Here is a 13,152-nt window from a genome sequence, read left to right on the forward strand (position 1 = left end):
TAAAAAAAATAATTAAATGAAATGAACATGTAATCCAAATGCATCTNCAACTAAGCATTGAACATTTTGAAATACTTACTTTTATTTGCGAAATACCTAATTTCAATTTTAAATACTTGATTTGGTAATTGAGATACTCATAAAAGTTAATAAAATACTGAATATTCTAGTAGACAATGTAATTCCATCAAGTGCTCACATTTCTATGCAACATGCATTTAGATGACATGTACATCTCATTTAAATATTTTTTAATTTTTTTTTAAAAAAAAAACAAATTCGAAACTAAGCATTGAACTTTTTGAATTACTTAGTTTTACTTGTGAAATACCTAATTTCAATTTTAAAATACTTGATTTGGTAAATGAGATACTCATAATGGGTATTAAAATACTGGATATTCGAATATGCAACGTAAGTTCACCAAGTGCTCGTATTTCCATCCAAGATACATTTGGATGACATGTTCATTTCATTTAATTATTTTTTTATTTAAAAAAAAAAACAAATCCGTAACTAATCATTGAACTTTTTCAAATACTTAGTTTTACTTGCGAAATACCTAATTTCAATTTTAAAATATTTGATTTAGTAAATGAGATACTCAGAATGGGTATTAAAATACTTGATATTCGAATATGCAATTTAAGTTCACCAAGTGCTCGCATTCCCATCTAAGATGCATTTGGATGACATGTTCATTTCATTTAATTATTTTTTTTATTGTTAAAAAAAATCGTAACTAAGCATTGAAAATTTTCAAATACTTAGTTTTATTTGCGAAATACCTAATTTCAATTTTAAAATACTTGATTTGGTAAATGAGATACTCATAACGAGTCTTAAAATACTGGATATTCGAATATGTAACGTAAGTTCACCAAGTGCTCGCGTTTCCATCCATGATGCATTTGGATTACATGTTCAAGGACTTTTCAGCAGCCACAAAGCTTTGAAATAGAAAAAAAGCTTAGAGCGAAGATTTGAAGATTTTCGGACGATGTTCTTCGAGAGAATAGCCTGTGATAGGAACGAGTAGCATAATCCGTGGATTTACAATTTACAGAGAAATATAAAGTCGGATACACGTCGATAGTCATAATCCAATAGGTCGAAAGCTCTGAGATTTAATAAAACGACATGCAATTCACAATTGATGAATAATTAAATAGATTTAATTACTTCACTAAGTTGAATTAGTTTGACATAACTTGAGAGGAAGTGTTCAATTAGATATGAAATCTCGTCGAAAGCATAGATAATTGTCGAATGAATTAACTAGATTAGCGAGGGGTAGATGAACCGAGATTCCCAACAAATTCATTTCTCATTGAACTTTAATCAATCATTCTAGCCTATTTATTTCATAATTTAATCCTTGAATCATTTCATTGAGTTTTTATTTAATAATCGTAGTAGTGAACAATCATCTGAAGTATCGCTGCGAAAAATTGAATAATTGAGAATAATAATTGAGAAATTAAGTCCTTAGACAATGAAAGTTTTGCTCAATCACTAAGCATGGAACATTTTGACATCGTGCACTTGTGATTATTGAAAGTCCATGACTATATTATTACTTGATATCGTGCACTTGCGATTATTTCGAGCTTGAATATTATTAATTTTTACTAAGAATTTTACAATGAAAGTTTTGTTCGATCACTAAGCATGGATTACATATTCATCTTATTTAATATTTTTGTGGTAAAAAAATTCTCAAATAAGCATGAAAATTTTAAAGTACTTAGTTTTACTTGAGAAGTACCTAATTTGAGTTCGCAAATACTTGATTTCGTAAATGAGATACTCACAATATGCATTAAAATACTGGATATTCGAATATGCAATCTTTCCATGAAAAATTCATTAGGATACTTATTCATATCATTTAAATAAATAAACATAGTTCATTATTCATCATGGTAATCATTCATTATATGCATCAATATTCTTTCATTATACTTATTATCAAATTTGAGTTTTCAAATGGTAAAATCAATTATCAGTGGAATCTAATTATATAATACTTGTAATAATTTAGGTATCACATTTTTATTTCACGGATCTTATCATCAAAGGCAACTCAATATTGACTTCAAATTATATATTTTGACACCATCAAATAATCGAATTTGAGTATTTAAATGGTAAAATCAAGTATTTGTGGACTCGTATTAGGCATTATTTGTATTAATTTAGGTATCACATTAGATACTTATCACGTAAAAATAAGTATTTTAAAATTTCAATACTTAGTTGATAATTTTTTTTTTACAAAAAAAATATTAAATAAGATGAATATGTCATCCAAAAGCATCTTCCAAGGAAAGATAAACACTTGGTGATCTTACGTTGCATATTCGAGTATTCAGTATTCTATTACATATTATGAGTATCTCATGTATCGAATTAAATATTTGCAAAATCAAATTAGGTACTTCTCAAATAAAAACAAATACTTTAAATTTTTATGCTTAGTTGGGAATTTTTTTTCTTTTACATAAAAAATATTAAATGATATGAATATGTCATCCAAATGCTTATTCCATGGAAATATCAATACTTGGTGAACTTACGTTGTCTATTCGAATATCTAGTATTTTAATACATATTGTGAGTATCTCATTTACGAAATCAAGTATTTGCAAACTCAAATTAGGTACTTCTCAAGTAAAACTAAGTACTTTAAAATTTTCATGCTTAGTTGAGAATTTTTTTTAATTATTAAATGATATGAATATGTCATCCAAATGTATATTCCATAAAAATACCAATATTTGGTGAACTTACGTTGATTATTCGAATATCCAGTATTTTAATACATATTGTAAGTATCTCATTTACAAAATCAAGTATTTGCAAACTCAAATTAAAATACTTGTCATTTAGGGAGTAAAATAAAGTATTGATATACTCGAATTAGATATTTTTTGTACTAATTTAGGTATCACATTTTAACTTCACAAATGACACATAAAAAGTCACTCAATATTAATTGAAACTATATTTTTTATATCCCAAAATAATCAAAATTGAGTCTTAAAAGGGTAAAATCAAGTATATGTGAAATCAAATTAGGTACTATTTGTACCAATTTAGGTAGCACGTTTTTTATTCACAAATCTCATCATCAAAAAATATTCAATATCATCTTCAAATTATATATTTTGACATACTCAATCGAATTTGAGTATTTAAAAGGTAAAATAAAGTGTTTGTGAACTATTATTTGTATTAATTTAAGTATCACATTTTTGCTTCACGAATATCATCATCGGTGTCACTTAATATTAAATTCAAATTATATTTTGGCATCCTCAAATAATTGGATATGAGTATTTACGGGGTAAAATCATGTATTTATATACTCTAATTAGATACTTTGCGTACCAATTTAAGCATCACATTTTAACTTCACAAATGACACAATCAAAAGTCACTTAATATTACTTGAAACTTAAGTATTTTCTTACACATTTGAAGTATTCAAATAGCCAAATCAAATATTTGGAACCCGAAAATAGGTATTTTATCGATCAAAATAATTAATTTTTCTAATTCAACAATGAGTGAAAAACTGTGTTTTTTCAAAAATTAGATGACATGAATAAGTCATCTTAATGCATTTTCAATGAAAATACCAACAGTTATTGAATTTATTGTGATAGCTTGAAGATCCAGTATTTTCTTATACATTTGGAGTATTCAAAGAGTAAAATCAAGCATTTAGAACTCCAAAATAGGTATTTTGTTGGTCAAAATAAATACTTAATCTTATTTCATGTTGAGTGACGACCTATGTTTTTTTTTGTTAAAAAAAATAAAATGACATGAATAAGTCATCTTAATGCATTTTTCATGAAAGGACCAACAATGACTGAATTTATGGTGAATGCTCGAAAATATAATATTTTCTTATATATTTGGAGTATTCAAAGAGCGAAATCAAGTATCTGAAACCCCACAATATGTATTTTGTATGTCAAAATAAGTATTTACTTTTATTTCATGATAATTGAGAAACAATATTTTGTTAAAATTATATTTTAAATGGAGAAAAATGATATAATTTTTTGGATAAAATAATATATTTATTTAAATAATAAAGGGTAAAAATGTAAAGTTTGATTTATGGGTAGTTAAAACTAAATGTATAGTTTTGTCAGGTACTGATTTCTAAAAAATAATGACTAGGTACTGAATTTTAATTGAAACATTGACAGATGTATTTTTTTTAAATTTACCGAAAATTAAAATGTGTTTATTTATTTATTTATTTTTATAAATGTATAAACAAAAATCGACTCTCCATGATGGCTACCTAATACAAGTAGGGCTGTCAATTTATGTAAGTTGATGTATAATAGTGTTAAAAATGTGTTCAACCCGAATCTTACTTGAACACGATCAGCATGACTCAATTTGATTTTTATTTTTTTAATTTTTTTTCCAAAATAATTAAATAATAACGATAATATTTTAATTTAACCACATAATAACAAATCACTCATATGTGATTTAAATTTGAAAGTCTAATTGTAGAAATTTTAAAATATATTTACTAAATCTAATAAACAATTATTTAAAAATTAAAAATATACAAAATAAATATTAAATGATGAAACATACAATATATAAAAATGTAGGCAATATTAATTAATTATATAAAATTTTTAAAAAAAAACTTTAAATTTTTGGGTCAATCCGAACCCAACTAGAACCCGATTACTTCCAATCCTAACATGTTTTTTTTTTTTTTTTTGGTCGAACCGGGTCGGATTTTCATATTGTGTCAGATTTCGACACTCCCTAAATGCAATTAAGTGAACAAAAAACAAGCGCAACTTCCAATTATATAAAATGTGGGCTGCATAGTTCATACTCCATTTGATAAAGAGTGGGCCTTTCCATTTGGTGCTATGATAAAACACAACAAAATTAGGTACACGCAAGAACGTGGAAAATTAGCATTTAGCCCCTTTGATAAAGATCCTATCATTTTTAGTCTCTAAACCATAACGTATTCAAGCTTAGCCATCATGTTTTTACGAATAATAGAGGAGAAAATATTAAAAACTGGTGATTTGGACTCTATAGCATCTATTTAAATATAAATTTTTATTTATTGGAAAGCATATAAAATCTTGAGCTTTTTGTAGTGCTTGTGTTTCAAATCCTCAAAATGTTTGGATGTCGTTATTTTTGTACATTTATTTATTTATTTCAAATGTGAATATTTCTCACCAAGTTCAATTTTGAGTATGTTATAACATTGAATAAATTCCGGATTTTTAAATAGATTAGTTCGGACTTCTCCCCACTAGAAGATTCTATATTTTAATGAATTCTAATATTTATATTTTATCATGGAATCGAGGTATGTGTACAAAAAAAGTTATTTTGATAAAGAAAGTTTGTCCGGATGTTGAAAATAACATGTTGGGAGGTTAATTGAAAATGATTGGTTCGGACAACATAAAAAATGAAGCAACATAAGCTTGGTTTTTTAGAACTTTTTTGAAAAACAAAAGCAGGTTAATTTTTGGATATAATATAGAGTAATAATTAAAAGAAACATCTGTTTACGTGTTAGAATGAGGAATTCGAATCTAAAGCTGAGGACTAAATGGGTCTGGCCCTGTGATTACCACTAAAAGGCCCTATTTTATTTTGATAATGGGCCCAAATCTGTCTGCTCTGTGGAGAGTGATTATTTGGGCCACATTTCAATAGAAAGCCCAAAAAAGCCCGATGACTATAAAAATCGCTTCAAGGAGTAACCAAATTTTAAATATAGTTTTATAAAAATCAACTCCGCACGATTTGAATGAGATATGTACTTAACGAATCCCTAAGCCGACGTCGTATGACTTCTCCAATTTGTCCGATTCCCTCGCGGCAGTGAAGAACGTTGTCGGCAGAGTGAACATGAGGTTCAGCTACGAGTTAACTGAAACCGAAGACCGCCAATCGGTTTCCCCTCTGCCGTCGGGTTCAACTCCAAAGGCTGAGCTCCAATGGCTTCCACTTCAAAGCCACCCGATCTTTTCAACCGCCACCATATCCGCGGCCTCCGCCGCCAGAACGCCGACGAATCTTATGGCATGGGACGGAGCTTCTCGACTCTACGTATGGGACTCTCACAAGAAATGTCTGCACTGGGTCTCGATTCGATTGGGTGATCCCGACCCGGATTCCATCTCCGCCGGTTTCCCGTCTAAGGTATTTTTCTGCGAGTTTTCGCGTTCATAATGATGTCTTTCAGGATTCCTGTGCAATACATGTGTTTATTTGCGCAAATGTTGTCATCATGTGCTGTGAGCTTTGGTACTGCGGGTTTTCCAGGGAGGTTTTATGAAGTTTATCGAATAAACTTGAGTGTGATACCCATTCCAGTCTTTTTTTCTTCCAACGTGGTAAGTCTATGTGCTAAGCTTATAATCGTTTCAATCACTTACAGGTGTTGCAAGCAGATGTCCCAGTTTGTTTTGATGTCAGTAAGATTTCCATAAACAGAAATGGATCTGCATTGCTTCTTGCTGGGCAGGATGGCTTACGGGTTATATACCTTTATGGGCGAGCATCAAGGGAAGAGAATACTATCATCTGTAGGTAAAATTTAATAAAAAAACTCTACTGTTCCGATGGTTAAAAATATTCCGCTTGCTCTATATGCATTCAGATCCGTTGCTGAGTACGGATTTTAAGATTTCCACCCCAACATATGGGGTGTATGGTTTCATCTCCGTGTTCCGTGAAAATATTTCTTGGAATATTTCCATAAACTGATCTGAGATATGCTATATACATGTGTGTGTGTTTTGTTAAGTAGAGATTTTTATTTTTAATGTCAGCCATACAAAGAATATGATGAATTATTAATGGCATAGCATATACATCTACCTTTCTGCTCGTGAATATAAAAAATTCAAAAAATAGATTATCTCATAATATTATATTATATAACAATAGTTCTAATTTTGGAATTGATTAAAGTTGAGTTGGAAATAAGGATTGTATAATGAGATATGAAAGTGGAATGGAAATGTAGTTGTGGGCTGTAGAATGATGAGATTTCTGGAAAACATGCACAAACGTGGTTGCAACTTGTAGTGTCTTGTTTGAGAGCTTGATGCTTAGCCTCGGCCACTGAATCTCTATTCTATTTGTAAATGTCTCGTATATCTTCCAATTTTCTGTCCATCACACCGTTTTTAATATACGAAAATCTTAGTTGGGTGACTTCTGCTTAGGCATCTGTATATGGCTCATAGAATTCTGAATTCATTCTTCCGTCTTCCTGCTTTTGTACGTAAACAAACATGTACCTTTTACTTGATGAATATATTGAATTTGATGAGACATTGTTTAATGGTTTGAGAGCTGTAGAAGAATGAAATGACATTGTGTATATGGCTCATAAAAATCTGAATTTCATTTTTCCGTCTTCCTTCTTTTGTACGTAAACAAACATGTACCTTTTACTTGATGAATTTATTGTATTTGATGGGAAAATGTTTAATGGTTTGAGAGCTGTAGAAGAATGAAATGACTGTCATTTCCCTAATGGTTTACAGGACTGTTTCTATTGGTTCAGAAATTTACTTTGGAAGCAACAATTCCATACGCATTCTTCAGATTTCTTGGCACCCTTTCAGTGACACTCACTTGGGAGTTCTTTCCTCGGATTCTGTTTTCAGGTGCCACTTCCTTCTTTGACATCTATTGCAATATTACTGATCTACAATATTTGGCAAATAAGCTATGTTTATTGTCGTACATTTTGTCAGATAATTGATTTATCACAACCTCAGTTCCTTGAAATGTTAGACTGTGCTGTTGTTCTTGATGATTTGTTTTATCAGTAAAGCTGATTTATGGATTACATTTTTATTTTTATTTAAAAATAGCATTCAAGGGACTGTGGATGTTGGGAATCACTGAATCAGTATAGTTGGAAAAGGCTTTCCTCCTTTGCATGTCCATGGCTTCTAAAGAAGAAAAAGCGGTCGTTTGAAATTATTTTATTAATCATTATCTTCTGAATAATCTTTCTTCTGTACGATAAAGAATATTTGTAAAAATATTATACTATCCTTTTTAAGGTATCTGAGTGTCGTTTATCATGATATAAAACTTAAAATGTGCTCTATCATGATGAAATGTACTCTTTTTTTGCAGAATGTTTGATTTGTCTGCAGCAATTGGGCAACCAGAACAGGAATATTATTTGCAACCTGGAGAACTTGGTCTTTCTGGAAATGCAGCAGCAATATGTCCTGTTGATTTCTCTTTTGGGGCGGATCATTTGTGGGACAAGTTCAGTGTAAGAAATTCTTCTGGCTTTTTAGTTTTGCATGGTTGCCTGCAGAATTATTTTGCTCTTTATGGTTAATGTGCAAAGCTTGCATGTCATGTAGTAAACTTTGTTATATTTTTCATTTATAACATCAGATTGGAGAAAATGGGTGGGGATTTTTTTAGCAATATCCACGGTCATGACTACATGCTAATTATTTGGGATGAAGGCTTAAATGTTCATGATTGCTTGCTCTCCACACCTGCTTGATATCATTAATTGCTAGGTTTTTGAAAAACTGATTGTCTGAAGGTTCTATTACTTGTTGGGAGAGCTTGCCTGCCTATTTCGACACTTTCTAGTGATTATTGCTTGTTACATTACTCAATTTTCATAATGAGCTGTCTTATTTTTGTGCCTCAATAGCAGGTTGAATTTAATTTGCCATATAGGTTGTTATCTCCTCTTGAGAACTTGGTTATGTTATGTTTGAAGAATCAGTAAAAAATGACTTGTGGTCCTGGTCTTGTGCAGATTTTTATCTTGTTTACTGATGGATCCACTTACATCATTTGCCCGATTGTTCCTTTTGGAAGGTAATTCCATTCACCCCCTCTTAGGAGGTGTCAGTTTCATTTCTGGTAACAAACTTTGCCTGAAAAAGGGCACTTTATAAAAACTATTGCCTTTTGAGGCTTTGCTATTTGTTTAAATGCAAAATATTCTATTATTGCAAGTTCACGCCATCAAGGTGGTCGGTTTATGTGTTGCCAAATATTTAATAAAATTTAGTCTAGTGAAAGATCTATTGCAGTGACATGTCAAATTTTACTGATTAGGCTAATTTGGGTTGTGGTGATTTTGTATTTTTTTCCATTGCTCCTTTTTTTTCTTCCTATTATTCTCATGCTGTGAAGGCTCATACCTGAACCATTTTTTTTGACAGTGTGTATAAATGGGAATCGCTATTGGAAATGCATAATGATGCTTGTACATTTGGGCTTAAATCTGCCAATTCAAAAGCTGTTAATAATTCTAATCTGGCAATCTCTTGGCTGGAGTCAACATTTCCTGAATTAGCTCTCCAAGAAGGAGTTGGTGGAAATATATTCGCTGTCAAAGCTCAGCCTTTTGTTTTAATGGATGCATCTGTTTTATTGCAGGTATCTTCTTTTTGTATCTGTGTGCCTCTTGAGTTTTTGAAAAATTGTGCCTGGCACAATAGACACCACCAATGTATACCTTCCATGGAAAAATGTAATGTTTCTTAGTATCAATGTGTTGATGCAGGGTCCTCTTCGTAAAGTGTGTCATGGGGTGACAGAAAATGCTGTAATTCAGAAAGGAGTGTGTGAAGGGCGTGCAATCAGTTTTCTTTACAATTTAGTCGGAAAAGATTCAATTCTTATGACGGCTTGGAGTGGCGGGCAACTACAACTGGATGCTTTAGCTGATGAAATTCAGCCAGTCTGGAAGATGGGTAGTGCACCCCGTGTTTGTGTTGATTCACTTGGTCAGATGTTTGGTGCTGCTATGATTTGTGAACTTGCTCCCACTAATCTCTCGATCCTGAAGCTTGATCAACCTCCGAATGATACTATTTGGTTGGGTTATCCACCTCCTTTACTCCGTCTGGCTATTGTGGATTTAGCTTTGCCTAATAAAGGTGGTTCTCTAATTTCGATGGTTTCTGATCCTCTCGTTCCAGAAAGAATATTTTGCCTTCATGATGGCGGGATAGACTCGATAATCTTGCATTTTCTCCCTTTCACTAGTCAAACCAGTGGCAAGGAAAAACAAATGAAAACTCCATCTGTCTTTTCTGTTCTTAGCACATGCCCCGGAGAATCCTCCTCACCAGAGCCCCTTCATGGTTTCTTGACATTGTCAGATTCATCTGGAGGTTCATGGATTGTGGGACTTACTTCATCTCATGAATGCGTAGTGCTTTACATGGAGACCTGGAATGAATTGCTTACTCATGCTATTTATAGTGAGAGGGAAACTGTTTCCCTGGAAGAGGCAACAGATGCAGATACTCTCACAGTAATCAGCAAAGAACTCCTTACTGGGCCTAAGGTAGTTCTATTACCCTCATCCGCACCAAATTTACGCTCTGTGACTGCTGATTCTATTGAAGGACGATCAATGCTTCATCAGTATTTCAAGCTTTTTCATGAAAATTATGTGGAGTATGCACACAAGGTAATATCTTACTATATATGTGCGTATATCCATGCCTTGTTTAAAAATCTAGTCATGCTTTCTATAAATTAGATATTAGTATATTACGCGTATTCATATCTGCATGTCTTTGGCTGTGACTGATTTGTATATCTTTTTTAAATGTAAAGCCTCTTGTTTTTTTTCTTTGAAACCTAAAGCTTCTTGTTCTGCCTGACAATATTGTATTGTTTCAAGGTATACTTCGAACTCCAGCACCATGGGCCTCATTTGAAAAAAATAATTGATAATCAACATTCTCGTATACGCGAAGTGCAGCAGAAACTCTTGGATGTTGAAAAGAAACAGGAGAAAATTGAGGATCACATAGACTCTGCAGTTAAGCTTCACAGTTCCCTAGAGATGCGCTTACAAAACTTGAGGAGTCTGCCAGGTTTACAGAAAAAGCCATTATCAAAAGCAGAACGAGATTTTAAACTAGAACTTGGTAAACTGAGTTTTTGTTTTTTGTTCTACAATTTGCACTGAAATTCTCTCATACTGCATTGCATTAGCTCTTTAATAATATAATCTGTAGTTTTTCTTATTTTTTACAAAAGTTTATTGAGGTGCAACTGCATATGCTGCGGAAAAGACTGTGAGAATGGACATCTGAAAATATCTCGGCGTCATTGGGTTGGACTTTCGACCCAATTCAACTTAGAAGTTATGAAAAAGAACTTGACAAATAGTTTTTGGAATGTTGTTTGGATATAAATTTTGAAAGAAGTTGTTTTATGCGGTAAAGTGATGTCTAATCTCGTATAAAAAAGGTGAAATAAAGCAGTTTGTGTTTGAATAAGTGTGCAGAAACAAGTTTTTTGGAATGTTGTTTGGATATAAATTTTGAAAGTTGTTGTTTTATGTAGTAAAGCGTTGTCTGATCTTGTATAAAAAAGGTGAAATTAAGCAGTGTTTGTTTGAATAAGTGCAGGAACAAGTATGTGAATGTGTGGCAATTATGTATCAAATAATTGACTTTCAAATTTGAGATGATGATTTGATTGATAACTTTGAAACAAAATTTAGTGGAATTTTGCATGTACATATTTTATTATGATATTTTGAGTTGAGTTGAGTGCACAAAAGTTTGGGAAGCAACCAAATAGGGCCATAGCGTCTTTATTCCAGGAGACTGAAACTCCGTATGTGCAAGTCATCAATTTCAATTGGATTTGCTAGTAGATTTAAACATTGAATACCTTAGTTTTATTTCCCCTAATTTCTTGTGTCATGTATATCAAAGAGCCAGAATCTTGTGTAAAGCTATTTTTGTGAAATACATATTTTTAGTAGACACGTGTTTACCTACATAAATAGGATATGATTCCGATACAGGTTTATTGCATTGCAGTGGTTCAATCTAATAAGTGCTAAATGGCTGTTGCTCTTAGGCGGAAGTTGACACTTGACAGTGAAATTTAATAAAGAAAAGCTTCTTGGTTAGGAATCTAGATTTTTTTTTATCAAGAAAATAAATATTTTTCGAACTGGGGTTATATTTCTTAAATTTGACAATTGCATGTAAACATGAAGTTGCAGCGAAATGCATTACATCTTTCTGTTGGATTGTTGAGTATTTGCCGTCTGATGTGATGCACGCCCTTAAGAATCATACCTATTAAATACTCTGACGAAAACAAAGTGCTTTTCTTCCCCCTATCTAACCATACATGTAGTGCTTAATTTTTTTTGGCAGTTTATTTCTATCTGTGATCGATTCTCTTCTTTTAATGGCACCGTTGAAGAAATAATGCTTTGTGGGATTGATCCTTCATAAAAATTGAACCTATGTTTTGCTTACTCTCTATGTAGATAAGTTTAATGGAGTGGAGTTGGATGCCTTGCACTCTTCCATCGAATCTTTGAATGCGAGATTGACAAGACACGTACATTATCAGCAGGTTGATTCCTCGAATCGACAAAAACAGATTGCAGGAAGAAGGGTGTCTCGGATTCAAGACAACGAGTTATCTCAACTTAAATCTTCACTTGAAAAACTCTCACTGCTAAACAGTGAGAACGGCAAAAAGGTTAAGCTTGTTGAGTCGGCATTAGGTAGCAGAGGAATCAGCAAGTGATGATAGCAACAGAATGTTTAGTAACTGCGATATTTTGGAAACAAAGAAAGGAAAAAAAAGGCGGTCTATTTGCTTACTTGAAAAGGTAAGTTTGGTTGATGTGGTATTTAAATTACAGAGCCGGCCAGCTGGGTCGTGCAACATCATAAGAAGTATTTTGATGGTTGCCACATCAAGGGGTCAATTTTTTATGGTTGCTATCTTGATTTATAAATGGCTGAACAACCCTTGGGGTGCGACGATTGATTAAGATCCAACATTGGTTCATCTGAGTTTAAGTCGCGTGTGCGTGCTAGCCTGCTAGGTCAGCGGTACAATCATTGAAGGAGCATCCAGACGAAAATCTCGCAAGGTAATGAGGTGTGAAACTTATCCATGAACCAACTCTTCTTAGTGTAATTGAAATTCTCGTGGCATATGAATGTTACCCTACGCAGCATTTGATCATATGATCTCAACACCTTTTATGCTTTTGTATCAAAAGCTTCTATTTTTTTTACGCTTCCCAGTTGGTCAGTGTTTTTCACTTTTACCCAAACCTTTTTA

General features: G+C 32.2%; 1 protein-coding gene across 2 annotated transcripts; it reads left to right on the forward strand.

Moving 5' to 3' along the window:
* Positions 1–5,817: 5,817 nt before the first annotated feature.
* Positions 5,818–13,138, forward strand: LOC140965576 (nuclear pore complex protein NUP88). 2 transcript variants are annotated; one of them, XM_073425669.1, is made up of 9 exons: positions 5,818–6,225; positions 6,464–6,615; positions 7,581–7,703; positions 8,185–8,329; positions 8,837–8,898; positions 9,249–9,465; positions 9,593–10,507; positions 10,724–10,973; positions 12,341–13,138. In XM_073425669.1, the coding sequence occupies exons 1-9, from the start codon at positions 5,932–5,934 to the stop codon at positions 12,604–12,606; spliced, it is 2,424 nt and encodes an 807-aa protein (XP_073281770.1). In that variant the 5' UTR covers positions 5,818–5,931; the 3' UTR covers positions 12,607–13,138. The 2 variants fall into 2 exon arrangements, with proteins under 2 accessions (XP_073281770.1, XP_073281771.1); XM_073425670.1 differs by having other exon boundaries at positions 6,058–6,225; positions 7,601–7,703.
* The last annotated feature ends 14 nt before the right edge of the window (positions 13,139–13,152 follow it).

This window comes from Primulina huaijiensis, unplaced genomic scaffold (genome assembly GCF_012295235.1).
Source record: "Primulina huaijiensis isolate GDHJ02 unplaced genomic scaffold, ASM1229523v2 scaffold11261, whole genome shotgun sequence".
Lineage (NCBI taxonomy): Eukaryota > Viridiplantae > Streptophyta > Magnoliopsida > Lamiales > Gesneriaceae > Primulina > Primulina huaijiensis.

Coding starts and splice junctions, on each gene's coding strand:
- LOC140965576 (XM_073425669.1), top strand. CDS start 5,932: ATGAGGTTCAGCTACGAGTTAACTGAAACCGAAGACCGCCAATCGGTT. Junction 7,704..8,184: donor TCCTCGGATTCTGTTTTCAG/GTGCCACTTCCT, acceptor CTTTTTTTGCAG/AATGTTTGATTTGTCTGCAG. Junction 8,899..9,248: donor CCGATTGTTCCTTTTGGAAG/GTAATTCCATTC, acceptor TTTTTTTGACAG/TGTGTATAAATGGGAATCGC.